This window comes from Poecile atricapillus, chromosome 7, assembly GCF_030490865.1.
Source record: "Poecile atricapillus isolate bPoeAtr1 chromosome 7, bPoeAtr1.hap1, whole genome shotgun sequence".
Lineage (NCBI taxonomy): Eukaryota > Metazoa > Chordata > Aves > Passeriformes > Paridae > Poecile > Poecile atricapillus.
In genome coordinates this window covers 25511404-25525214 of record NC_081255.1, presented here as the reverse complement: position 1 = coordinate 25525214, position 13811 = coordinate 25511404, and the positions used below count along the sequence as shown (strand labels likewise).

Sequence of the window (13811 nt, the reverse complement as noted above, 5' to 3'; positions counted from 1 at the left end):
GATGATTTCACAAAAGCTTTACATAAAAATCACTGCAGCTCATGAGAGTTACCCCTGCCAGCCAGGGCCTGTTACCTCAGCTGCTCACAACCTGGTGTTGAGAATTTCTAGGGTCCTGCAACAAAACTTCCTTGTCTCAGCAGGATGCTCTGAGGTTTGTTTTATAGAAATTACGAACCGTCTCACATCCTATGATGTTTCCAATACAAATGGATGAGCATTACAAACCCAGTTGCTGTGCTCATCATCATCAGCACAGCCTCGAAGAGTCAATTATTTGACAAGGTCTACATAAAAATGGTGACACTGTCCCTAACTGGTAGTATTTCCAGGTTTCAGCTCCTAGCATCCTCCTGGTTTTAAGAAAAAAACCTCTTTATTTATACCAAGGTCACTAGGAATAGCTGAGTGTGAGCTGCAAGAATTGCTGTACTTGGTCAGGTTTTGCTTTCGGTGCATTGTCACTTATTTAACTAGATACTGCTTAATTAAGATCTCTCTCTGCACTTGGAAATTAACTTTATTTAAATCCACGGATTTTGACAGGTGTAAAAATATTTCAGGGAGATCAGAAATGTGGAGTCCTGGGGGGTTTTTTGGGAGCTGTTCTCAGTTCCTTATTTCAGTTATAAGGAAATCCTTTTGGAAGCCTGTTTTCATGGTGTGTGCTGCTCTCGGACTTTGACGTTTGAATGAGAAACTGTGATGTGTTGCAGTACTTCAAATTATCTATATTTCACCCACTACAAAGGTAAAATTGTTTCCTTAGACATTCAGTAATCTCACGTGAGGAACAAAACTGATTTATAACATGTTGGTTATTATCTTACGTGATTTTGGACCTTTATATATCTAAAAGATTTAGGGATATATATATTAAAAAAAAAAAAAAAGATTGAAGAAAACCTCTTGCTAGGATCATTTATTCATAAGCCCCCAGGTATGTAATTCATTTAGTACCAAATACATATAAACCCAATGTCTGTCTACAGAGTGAGCCTATTTTCCTAGAATGTGAGTTATAAATAACAAATCTTTGACTCTGTGTCTTTCTGATTTGAAGTGTTTCTGAATAAGGAATTAAAGCATAAAACCATAACACAGAACAGCTCCGGGGGAGATGAGGGGGGATATTCTGCTGTGATTCTATTTTCAATGATGATTTTTGCCAGTGGCAATAAGAAGGAAAGGATGTTGCAGCGCAAACCATTTGCTGTTTTTCCCTGTTAGTAATTAACAGAGGGTTCCTGTGCTTTGCATAAACACCAGCAGTGATGTGTACCACCTTTGCAGGTCCTCAGGCTGAGAACCACAACTTTTGTTTTACCTGACAGGGCTACTCCTATTTTTTTCCATCACCTGCAGAACCCTGAACACCAATCAAGTGCATCAGACTTCTGTTTCATGCTTCTTTTTTTTTTTTTTTTAACTGATCTTTTCCTTGTGCTCAAGCTGTGCCTTACATCAGGGCACAGACCCAAGGCTGTGCCACGTCTTCCAAACTTTAAATGCATCTGTGGTGAACCTCTTAATGAGCAATGAATTTTGGAGAAATTCCCTTCTGAAAGCGACTTTCCAAAGTCCAGATTTGATTTTTTTGTATTTTTTTGTACAGCTTATTTCCCACATAGAGAAGGCCTCATACACCCTCTCTACCAGCCCTCCCATTTTGGGGACAGCTTTGATGAAGTGATAAAGAAACATCCCATGGTGCCAACCAGTCAAAAGCAGACTGGCATCCTCTTCTTGAAACCTCTAGGAATAATTCAGTATTTCTAACTCGTAGGTTTTATTACCTCATTTTTTATGATGGCACCTGAGTGTCTTGTGACAATGAATCAATGATCAATGAATTTAGTCTCAGTATTTTGTTGAGTTGGGGATGACTCAACATTTTGTTGAGTTGGGGATGATTTTTTTGGAGGGAAAAAAGATAATGGTCCAAAGCACCTGCAAAGCTGCATGTCCTATATCGAGCCTCAGCCTCATCTCACCTGAGAGTGTTTGCTTGAGAAGGGCAAAAGTCTTCTTTGGGATTTTCTTTTGGTGATGTGCTGTTGTGGTTTTTTTTCTGATAGAAGAGAAAATATGGATATTTTCTTGCCAGGTACTTTTCAGAAGACTTCAATTCATTTTTAAAATTGTTCTCAGATCTGTCTCAATTCCACATATACACAAGCCACTAGGAACAGGAGTTTTCACCTGGTGAGGAAATGCATGTGTGCCTCTTAATATCTTCTCTCAGGACAGAATTACACAATAAATTATACCAATATTAGTTACCAGTTTAATAGGGAAACTTAAAGCCTCGTACAAAGCTGAGAATTAAAAAACCCAGTGTCAGATCTCTCCTGCATGCCATACTGTTACGTGGTGCACAATAAATTGCATTACTCTTGTGCTGTATGACTTTATGGGAACCTGAGGTTTCCAAGGCCAGTGCAGGGAAGGGATGGATGGGAGCCATGCAGTGCAGCTCTGGGGTAACAGGGCTCCTGTTTCTGGCTGGTAAATGTGCAGATTGTTTTGCATCAGACTGAACAGCAGCAGCTGAATACAGAGTGATGGGGTCCCTGGATTAGTCTGGGATGGGCAGAACCCTGCATTGCCTGGCCTCAAAGCAATGCAGGAATGGAGAAAGCTGGATTTCTCATAGACAGCAGCAGTTATAGCTAAGGGGAATCCCATATCCTCTCTGTGAGGCTGGATCCTGGCAGGACACAGCCCCTGAGAAGTCTTCAGGCTTGGGAAGAAGAATAGGTACAGCATCCATGGGTCTTCCATAGCGAAAACACAAGTGAGAGGTAAGAGCCATAGGAGGGTTTTTGGCACTGAGGTGGCCATGCCAGATCTGTAAAGGCACAAGGAGTGAGAACCCCAGCAGGGTCTGGTGCAGGACGTGGCGAGGAGACCTCACAGCCCTGGGTGCTGGGAAGTGTGGGGAGCCAGGAGAGGGCAGGACTTGGATGCTGGGGGTGGGAGAGCCTCTGCTGCTGCCCGAGGGGCCGTGCTGGAAGAGACCAGAAGCCCCAGGAGGTGCCAGCCCAGGCAGTGCCCAGCAACACCCACCCCTGTGCTGAGCAAGCGCTGCAGGATCAGCCCACGGGTCCCAGCAGGGTTCTCTCACCTATTGTCTTCCTGCACCTTTCCTCAGCTGCCATCTCCTTTCTTCGCTGCTCCCAGCTCTTCTGTGATCTCTGATGCACAAAATCAAGATGAGGAAGCCCCTTTCTTTCAGGATGGACCCTGTTACCCTCCCAGCTCATCCACAGCTGCTCAAACCCATACCCTTCCATAAAGCAGGAGTTCAAACTTTGCTCTCATCATCCTCCTCCTGGCTGTGGCTGTTCCTAAGGCCCTCCAGCCACGCAGAGACATAAAAGATGCATTTGCAGATTTTGAAAATTAAAACCATCTATACAGCCAGTGGGAAGGGATCAGCTTATTTGGTTGCTTAATGAAATATAAAGATTATTTTAACCAGTGTAAGCACTATTCGACAGCTTGTGAAACACAGCAGTGGCTTGATGAATGGCTTTCTCCATTTAAAAAAATTGCTGCATGATGTCTTTTAAATATTTAATTTATTGGGGTTGGAGTGAGCTCAGAGCTGACAGTTAAACAGGAGCTATTTGTGGTCTCAGTTAACTTTGCTTACCCGGCTGAACCGTCTCGCTCAGTAAATTCCCTCATTTTTTATACAGAATCTGGGATGATACATTTGCTGCACAAGTGAGTAGGAAGTTCTGCCTGTTGTCTGCACTGCAGTGTCACAGGCAGTTATCAAAGCTGCAATGGGCATTGACTCCCATCCTGAGTCCACTCCTATCATAGAAGCCCTTCTCTCTTTTCTTTTTTTCGTTCTTTCTTTTTTTTTTCTTTTTTAAATGCACTTTATTCCAGGCCACCCAAAGATGTACACATAAAATCATCTTTTAACAATCAAAAACACCGAAATAGTCCTGGAGCAAGTGTTTGGGCTCCAGACACAACACCACTGGCAGTGTCCTTGGAAGACTCTATAGTATGGGAAAATTCCCCTCCTCTCCCTCTTGGTTTTTCCTTTAACGTGCCAGCTTGCTGCACGGCCGACGACGTGCAAGGGGGATTAGAAAAGAAAAACAGGCGTTTCTGTGAGCTGGGAGTAAAGACACTTGGCCTCCCACGTATCTTCTGGCAAGGCTGAGCCCCGGTGTGGATTCTCCAGCCTCTATTAAGGACAGAGGTCTGGCAGCAGCCCAGGGCAGTTAATAGGTTCTGTGTCCTCAAATGGTTTTCACAAAACACACAGGAACTTAATAAGCTTTGAGACCTCCACCCCGCTGGCCAAAGCTGGTGCAGCCAGCCAGCTGGTTCACAAGTGAGGAGGCAGAATGAAGTTGCAAACCTCGGTTTCACTGCCTGTGCTGGTCAGAAAAGCCAGTCCTGCCCTTGTCTGTGAATAACTTTTATTGGGTGGTGTGATGCTCTTGGGAAATGGACCACACCAAGGATGGGCTGAGGCTGAACCACAGGTCAGTCTTTCCCAGGTGATGGGAGATGTCCTCTGTGGCCATGTCAATGGTACATGTCACTGGGACATGTCCCTGAACACATGTCACCAGCAGCAAAACTGTGCAGTCCAAGAAAGCAACACCATAGCTGTAATTACACCATGAACCCCACTGTGAGGAAAATAGATAAGAATGCCAAAAATCTGATGGTGTGTGAAGTCCATCACCTTGATCAGAGAACCAGCAAACAATTTTGTCACTGTTTAAATCTTTGCTGAGCTGCATTAGAGCAGAGCTATGGTGTTCTTGTGTTTCGGCTGGCACCTGAAATGAAAATGTCCATTTTCACATTTTATCTTGGAGTCATGGGGAGTCAACCCAGAGTGGGTGAACAGGCAGACACACAGCAGATGAAGACACATCAGGCTGTGTGTCAGATATTTGTGGTGTAACCACATCTGGACCTGTCACCCTCCATTGTCACTCAGTGCTGAGATGATGCAGTGGCAGAGCACGAGGGACCTGGGGAAACAGGAACGAAGCAGAGCGCTAAATTCCAAAATTATGGGTTTATAGTTACTGCAGCCTCTTTGAGAAGACAATCCCAAAACCAGAACTCACATTTGTGAGGCTCATCCTTGAGCTGGCACAGTGTTTGACCAAACTCCAGCTGCATGTTTCCCTGCCCTGTTCCTGGGCACCACAATGCAGGGATGCTTGCGAGGGTAAAGCCACGAGATGGCCCAGGCCCTATTGTACTAAATTCAGCTGCTTTTTAAGGAACTCCCACTTGGTCTCTGGCTGTTACACAAGGTCACTTCATGTTTGTGCTTCTTATATCAAGGTGGAGAGAACAGGAGTTAGAGCAGGAGGGACAGCGGGACCAACTCATTTCCATCTCTCCCTCCTCACCACGGATCTGTCCCTCCATGGTATAAATCATTTACTGGGAAATATGCAGGTCTTTTTGCAGTACAGAAAATACAGCAGATAATTGTTCTTCCAAATTTTTTTCTGTTCAGTGCATCACGTTCCTCCTAAAACCGTGGGCATTTTTCCTAAAATCATCACCTCCCTCCAGTGTTTGAATTGTTTTCTAAGAGGCTGCCTGAAAAGATGTCTGCTTTCCTTAAGTTAGTCCAGCTGACCCTCTTTCCCTGAACGTTTGTTCATTGCACTGACTTTCCAGATGGTGACTTGCTGATGTAAACGGTGGTTTAAAAAATTTATTTTGTGGCTAATGTTTCACAACTTCCTTTCTGATGTCTTACAAACTGCAGGAATGACATCCTGGAGGCCCTCAGTCATTTACAACAGGGATGAATGAAGCATTGCTCGGCTTTTGAGATCAATATTAGCTCAGTTTTACAGATGGTCTATAAGGAAAAAGAGCTTGAAGTTTCATGCAGAGCCCACACTAGGAAAAAAAAAAAAGCCATTAGTTTTCTGAAATAATTTCCTTGCTATTGAGCTATGAAATGTCGGTATTTATTGCAAACCTTATTCCCTCTTTAGCCATAACATTTTTGGTGCTATTATGCCGCAGATTTATTTTCTTTTACACCACATGCTCTTTTCCCACCCTCCACCCCCCTGTATCGTTTGTATTTTCTTAAGAAGACCAGTTAGAAAAATGAATAATGAATGGAAACAAATTATAAATGAGTGAGTTCAGATGAGAAACATTATTCGACATTCCAGCACTGGGATTACAAATAGTCCACTGTAGGCAGTGATAGGGGGAAAATCCCAGCTAGCCCTGGGACAGAGCTAGGACAATGCATTAAAAATCACTGTAATATGATAAACTGTATTGTGGTATGCAAAAAAATTATTTTCCCATATTTTGATCAGCATGAGTGAGATATAGTCAGATTCTGGGCTTTAAGTTTGGAAGCTGGACTGGTGTTGATGGTGTTTCAGGTGTACAGGAGATATTTCCTTTCCTGTCCCAGAACCTGTTGGATTTGAGAGGTCAGACAAGAGCCTTGCATGCAGCACTTTTACCTCTGAGCCCAGCGTTCCCAAAGCTCTGCCGAGACAGCAGGAGGCTGGAGCAGCACGTCCCTAAGGCTCTGTGTCCTGTGGCTGATGTTTTGCAGGTTTATGTCACCATGCAGCACTATGGAGTGAACGGCTACTCCCTGCACGCCATGAACTCGCTGAGCGCCATGTACAACCTCCACCAGCAGGCAGCTCAGCAGGCTCAGCACGCCCCCGACTACCGGCCCTCCGTGCACGCCCTCACCCTGGCTGAGAGACTGGCTGGTAAGAACAACTCATGGCTTTTGCCCTTGCCTGCCACTAAAAACCCCAAACGAACAACAACAACAAAAAAAAATAAATCAAAAACCCAGTGCAAAAAAAAACTCAACCAGACCCTTGTTGTTTGCGTTGAGTGAGACTCTTCTGGAGTGTGAGAGAGCCAAGGGGCATGGTGTGCTCCTCAGTAGTGTCCCTGTGTCACTCAGGTGACACCTCCAGTGTTTGCTGGCAACTCGCTTCAGACTGGCCTCCAACAGCTGGGATGCTCAGGGAAGAGATGGGACGTGGTCCCACTATATGGGACTGAAAAGAGAGTTTAAAAGAGACTGAAATGTCTTTTAACGAGTGAATAGAAAACAGCAAAGAATTTCCCTTTCTTGTTAGTAAATAAGGGCAGAATGAACATCATCATGAAGTAAATTGGATTACCCAGCTCAGACACACAGGTTTTGCATTCCCTAGCAGCCACCTCCTGCCATCCCAGGCCATAGCTTGTTTCTCCACGTTGTCTCTTCATGCAGCTGTTTTCCACTTCTTTCCTAAAAACCACTTTTTCTGTCTGGAAAATTATCTTCATTTGGATCTTATTTGGGTTTCACCTTGACCTATTTCTTTCTGGGGGTCCTAGACCCTGCCTTGGGTGACACTTCCTTGCAGATCCTGCTGCCTTCCATAAAACAGCTTTTTAGCACAAATCAAGTCAGATGTGACTTTACCAGGCAGTGTCCTTTACACAGCACTGTTGGTGATGGGGCAGCACGACAGGAGCTGCTGGTCCAGAGCATCTGAGCTGGCTTTCTGTTCAGCCATGGTTGTAACAGCACTGCACTGATCCTCTCCTTAATAGGAAGTGCAAAGCTCAGACAATATTTTATGATTTAGTAGAGCTAATTGTTCAAAAATAATGGATGGAGGCCTGAGAATATCTGGTGTGGTAGGGCACATGTATCTGCTCTAAATTTCAGCCTGCCACAAAACATCCAGACCTGGCTGAGATCATCAAAGGCTCCTGCCGTGCAAGTGATCAACAGCTGCAACATCGCTGTTTTGGTCTGGACTTGGATGCAGTGATGCAAAGCAGACCTGACAACCAGAACATGGAAGCTAAAGCAAAAAGTTACCATGCTTGTGATTCTAGAAACTTTCCCAGAATGGAATTACCTCCCCTGAGTGTCTGAAAATGTGTATCTGTTCTAAGACAGCTTTGTATTTGTCTGACACTGAAGAAAAAAAAAAAAAAAGAAAAGAAAAAAATTGTAGAGGGATTCTTCCAGTCCAGAGTAAGTGGGAAAAATTACCTGTCCTGACAGCTTTGGTGGACTCAATTTACTAAATAATGGCTTAAGCCAAAATGAGGATGCAAAAGTTTTGGGAAGGTCCTCCCAGGTGGGCAGTCCACAAAGGCATGATGATAAAGGTCTTGGACTTTTTGGATCAGGGAGCCACAGCTGTCTGTCAGATCTTGGTGCCAGCACTGTTCCCTTATCCAGCTGTTAGTTGTGACCTTCTTTACATGGTTCTAAGTGGCCTGTGGGACACCTGAGGTGGCGCAGGGCAGAGCAGGAGTCATCAGTAACCAACCAAAGTGGAACCAAGGAGACCTGGACTCTTCTCTTGGCTCTGCTGCTGGGCTACAGAGTGATGAGGAGAGCGCTGTCCTTGTCCTGGTCATCCATCCCCTTGTTCCCTGCCCCTTTCAGTATGCAGGTGGTCAGATGGGAGCAGATGGCCCTGAACTCTGCAGTCTACCTTGCAGACCCTGGGTCTCATGGTGCCCCTTTCCTAGCTGCAAGGATCTCTTGAAAGATGTTTGTGATCTTTATCTTTTAGAGTAGAGCATGGAGGACTTAACATCTTTGGCCCTAACTAGGCTAAAGCAGAGGAAGATAAAAAAAGAATAAAAAAGCTATTCTCATATTCTTGACTGGAAAATTCAATTGGTTTCCTGACCTCTTATCTTTAAAATTAATAACCCACCTGGAAGACTTTCCAAATTAAATCTCACAGTCCCCTTGTCTGCTTATCATTGGCAGTGTAGGCATTATATACCTACGAGCTGTTTCCTTTGCAGTTGCCTCACATTCTGTTGCTTCTGAATATCTTTCAGTGCAGGCTATAGATCTCATTTGCCTTCCAGGGACAGTCAGAATAAAGCAGCACAAAAGCAAATGACCTTAAGTCAGAAAACAGAGGTTTCTGGTGGTAACTGCAAAGCCTCACCTGCAATTTATATTCTCCTTCTTGCACAAAGCCTGAAAACATAGTTAAAACATTAAAATAATTGCTGGTTGCCTCTCGCTGGAGTGGCCAAACTTAATGCATGAGCTGCCGCCTCTGGGGAGCTGGTAGGTCTAACCTCTACTCTAGAAATTTGGGAATATTCCAGCCTGCAGGTAGGGTGTTTAACTAGTGCCCTTTCTCCTGCTTTTGTGCAGGAGAAAAATTTGCCAACAAATGTTGGCTTTTTAAAACGTTTTGGGGAAGCTTCAATTTCATTTCTTGTGCTGGAATATCCCTTCTCCTCGCCCGGCTGCCCTGTGAGCTGTGCCCGGATGCACAGGGACGGTCCCTCTGCCTCCGAAGGGGCAGCTTTACCACCAGCATTTGAACTCCCCAAGGAGCTCTGATAGCTCAAACACAAAATTCTCTTGTATGCAACCAGCACTATATTGCTGAAGACCTTTAGCCTGATCACATCTTTGCCAGGTTGCCAAAACCACGCAGCTTTGGCAATCCCCCAGAAGGGCGCTGCGAGTGCTGATCTAGAATGGAACAGCTGGAAGTTTTGGAAGAGGAATGTTTGAGCAGTGCAAAGCTGATTTGCTATGCTCGTTAGCCAGTGGATCTGAGACCTGGCTGTGTGGTGCTGGGGGTGGCCCAACAGCAGGTTTTGGTTTATTGTTTAGATTCATGTCACGACGCTCGTGACAAAAGCGCAAATAAACAGCAGCCAGAGCCTTCATCGGGCTCTGTGTGCTGATAGTGCCAGCTTTTCTCCCTGCTCTGTTGTTTCCTCATGTGTTCATTCCTCCCTTCTACTGGAAGTCACATTCTTAACTGAATTAAAAATGATACCAGACACTGCTCTTTCTGCATTTCCTCTATGAGAGCAAACCTCTTGCCAGACTGTTTCATTCCAGGGCTGTAGCACAGCATGTCCCAACTTGCATAATAAAGGGTGGGTTTTTTTCATTTTCAAGTAACTTATTTTCATTGATTTAAGATCTTTCTACTCCCACTAACTGTTGTGCAATAATAACGCCTCTGGTAAAATAATAAGCCCTTTACTGTTGGCATCAGATTTTCCCCAGTCTGAATTTCTTCTCTGCCCTCAATTTTCCAATTTTCCTTGGTTCGAGAAGTCAGACCTTGTGAGTAGGTGCTCTGCTGAGAAGAGCTCAGCACATGAGCTCTGGGCTTGTAACCAGTGGGGCTGGACGTGGCCCTGGCTGCTGTTTCCACCCCAGATGCTGGAGAGTGTCCGTGCTCAGCAAAGGATGTGCTTTGGAGCAAAATGCACAAAAGCACATGAGATGAAATGCTGTCTGAACTGGAGCCCAGAACAGCTCTCCAATATCATGCCTTGAAGACTACAGTGAGCTACGCACAAGACATTAAGGAAGTACAAGGGTGAATGTCCCCACATCATTTTTCAGTTGTGTTTCTTATGGCAGGTGCTTATGCCATGGTGGGGTCTGGGCATCTGCATGTCCTGCCCCTGATGTTGGAGCAGATTGAGTTATTTCAGCCAAATTCAGCACTGGACAATTCACAGTTGTCGTGGAAAGAGGTTTTCTCTCCTCCTAAAGAATAGGCTGTTAGAATCATAGAATGGTTTGAGCTGGAAGTGATCTCAAAGGTCACCTAGTTTTAACCCTACTGCTATGATTTTATCTCTTTGGACACCTCAATTAACCAGTAAAACCCGTATGTATGTGTTTCATTAGCTCTAAAGCAATGGAAAAAACGTTCTGTAGTTTTGTCTGATGTTAGCAAGTGCTTTATTCGACTGTAAGCGTACAAATTCCAATAATTAAATTGGCCACTTTTCTTGTCTTCCAACGGCTGTACATTTCAAGACATCATTTTGGAGGCACGTTATGGGTCCCAGCACCGCAAACAAAGGCGAAGTCGCACGGCCTTCACTGCCCAGCAGCTGGAGGCCCTGGAGAAGACCTTCCAGAAGACTCACTACCCAGATGTGGTGATGAGAGAGCGGCTGGCCATGTGCACAAACCTGCCGGAAGCCAGAGTCCAGGTACTGATATTTCATGGGTTTGCGAGTGGGGATGTTTAGGAGAACATAGCCGGGTTCCCAGAGGGCTGGCAGCAACCTTGACCTTCCAGGATTCTCCCAGTGGAACCAAAGATTTTGGGGCAATAAAGTTGTCAAAGGCAGGGGCAGGGATGATAAAATTACCCAAAGTCACACATCTGTTAAAGAAAGTTCTAATCCACGCGCACATTTTTTAAATTTAGGATTGTCTGAAGTGTACGCTGGTTTTCATTTGTTCTTTCACATTTCTTTGGGGGAAATTTTAGAGACAGCAACAGAAGCCTACTTATTTATTTATTTGCGAGGCTTTTCTGGCTTTCTCAGAAAAGTAGAGACCCAAGTAATTCCAGCTGCTCTTTTCCACCAGTGTCAATATTTGTAACATCTCAGGCCAAGGTTTGGGTTTGCTTTTTGTTTTCGTTTGCTTTTTTTTTTTTTTCAGTTTCAACTAGTGAAATGTGCTAGTTCATAAACTGCCAATGAAGAGGTTCTTGTCTTTTAAAAGGCAAATATTCTTCACTGCAAAAAGAAAAAGTAGTGGAAAAAAATTAGTTATTTTATAAAAGTATCAAGGAATTTTGATCTAAAAAATGGTTTGTTTCCTTATCTAACCAACCAAACAACATGAACAAGACTTGCAAATACATTTCTTCTATTCCATGTATCTGATTTGGGTTCAAAAAATAATGGATCCTCTTCTCCTTTCTTAGATGCAGTTCCCAGACAACAGCCTATGCCTGTAATGAGTACTTTCAGTGTTGCCACCATAGTTTTGATACACTTATAACCAAATGGTTTTAGAAACTTAGCAGACTGTAAGCCAAGGTAATGTCATCAGACATTACAGCTGCTAGACATCCTATTGGATCCAGCTGTCTAACCAATTAGGGGAAAAAACCCCTAACAAACCCCAAAAAACATCAGCAGTGGAGCCTGTTAAAGAATCAATACAGAGGCTGGATATTTTTTAGTCTGTTTGAAATGTTATTTGTAGATTCACTGAAAACAGTCGGTCTCTAAGGTCCAGCAAAGTGAATGGTCTTTGGGCACAGTGGGCTTGCAGCACCTCATTACTTGGGGTTCCCCTGAAGCTCCAAGGCTGAATGATGCTGAATTTGGCACTGAGCAGGATTCTCACTGTTTTTTCTCCCTTGCTGTCTGTGGCACTGAAGGTCTGGTTCAAGAACCGAAGAGCCAAATTCCGCAAGAAGCAGCGTAGCCTGCAGAAAGAGCAGCTGCAGAAGCAGAAGGACTGTGAGGGGAGCCACAGTGAGGGAAAGATGGAGCCACCTGTGCTGGAGACCCAGGCTCCCACCCCGGACACTGAGAAGGTCCAGAGCCTCCCCAGCGAGGTTGGCGCAGACCTCAACCTGACCCTGTCGGAGCAATCTGCCAGCGAGTCGGCACCCGAGGACCAGACTGACAGAGAGGAGGAGTTCAAGAGCACCTTGGATGAGGCCAAAGTGGACAAAAGCCCTGGTGTGGACAGCAAGATTTTGAACTGCAAGAGAGCGAGCCCAAAAGCAGGTGAGGGGCAGCATCTTGATGGGGGTTGGTGTCAGGACCTGCCAGCTGGTGGTCAGGACCCCTTTCCAAGGGGAATGCTGGTGGTTGGGTGTAGCCCCATATTCCCTGTGGAGCAGGTGCTCACGGATGGGCTGTGCAGGCTTGTCCTCTTGTCCTCAGCGCTGAACAATCTCCGCAGAGGGCAGGATGTCCATTGCAGCTGGAGCACTGAAAGAGCAAAGGCCTTGTGCTCCAGTTAGATCTTGGGGAGATCAGTGCCCAGCAGCAGCAGCAGAGAGCTCAGCCCCATTTCTACACTCTGAGGTGCCGAGTATGGGAAGGGCACACATTTAGCTCTCATGAGCTGTCACAGCCTCTCCTATTTGCCCTCCAGCGCAAGAGAGAAGCGCATGCTGCTGCCCAAACCTTTCTGGGGTGTGAATAAGCACCCGCATCCAGCCTGTAGGAATAACCCCCATCCCCTCTGTCTCCTGCTACAGAGTCCCCCATCAGCGCGACCGTGACGCCTTCATCCAGCAGCGGCCTGGCTCAGACTCACTCCTACTCCTCCTCGCCCCTGAGCCTCTTCCGCCTGCAGGAGCAGTTCCGCCAGCACATGGCAGCCACCAACAACTTGGTCCATTACTCCTCCTTTGAAATGGGGACACCGTCTGCCATGCCCTACTTGGGCATGAACGTCAACATGGCCCCGCTAAGCTCCCTGCACTGTCAGTCCTATTACCAGTCGCTGTCCCACGCTCAGCAGGTCTGGTCCTCCCCCATCCTGCAGGCCTCCAGCTCCCTGCCAAGCCTGAACAGTAAAACCACGAGCATTGAGAACCTGAGGCTCCGGGCAAAGCAGCACGCGGCGTCCCTGGGGCTGGACACCCTCCCCAACTGACTGCCCACGGGAAGAGGCACCAGAGGTTGGCACTCCTTGAGACCCCACGCACCCCCACCTCTTCCTGGAGCGAGGTGCTCCCTTGCAGGGAAAACTTTGCATTTATTAACGTCTTCTTAGCACCACGGTTGCGTCAGACATTGCTACTGGCCTGGTCTTCACTAAAATATTTAATGAGGAAGGGGGAGAGGATCTGTGTTTAGACAGATGAACTGTCCTCTGGACTGCCATGAGTTCAGCCTGTAACGTTCAGGAGGAGCCCCTTGTCCTCATCCCCTCGATAAGGTGCCAACTGTGTTATTTTCACCTTTTATTTTGTTGTTGTTGTTGCATTCTTTGGGGGAAGAAAGAGTCCTTCTTTGTCTTGTAT

The 13811-nt window shown here is 45.7% G+C and overlaps 1 protein-coding gene across 2 annotated transcripts; it reads left to right on the top strand.

The window, feature by feature from the left end:
* The first annotated feature begins 6574 nt into the window (after window positions 1–6574).
* DMBX1 (diencephalon/mesencephalon homeobox 1) lies at window positions 6575–13441 on the top strand. Of its 2 annotated transcripts, none has more exons than XM_058843012.1 (4): window positions 6575–6759; window positions 10821–11016; window positions 12207–12561; window positions 13041–13441. In XM_058843012.1, exons 1-4 carry the CDS (start codon window positions 6608–6610, stop codon window positions 13439–13441), a joined length of 1104 nt encoding a protein of 367 aa, XP_058698995.1. In that variant the 5' UTR covers window positions 6575–6607. The 2 variants fall into 2 exon arrangements, with proteins under 2 accessions (XP_058698995.1, XP_058698994.1); XM_058843011.1 differs by having other exon boundaries at window positions 6608–6761; window positions 10838–11016.
* Window positions 13442–13811: the final 370 nt, after the last annotated feature.

Bases quoted from the DNA above. Each gene is read 5' to 3' on its own strand.
- DMBX1 (XM_058843012.1), top strand. From the start codon at position 6,608: ATGCAGCACTATGGAGTGAACGGCTACTCCCTGCACGCCATGAACTCG. The intron at 6,760-10,820 runs TGGTAAGAACAA...CTTGTCTTCCAA, and splicing joins ACCCTGGCTGAGAGACTGGC to CGGCTGTACATTTCAAGACA. The intron at 11,017-12,206 runs GTACTGATATTT...GTGGCACTGAAG, and splicing joins TGCCGGAAGCCAGAGTCCAG to GTCTGGTTCAAGAACCGAAG.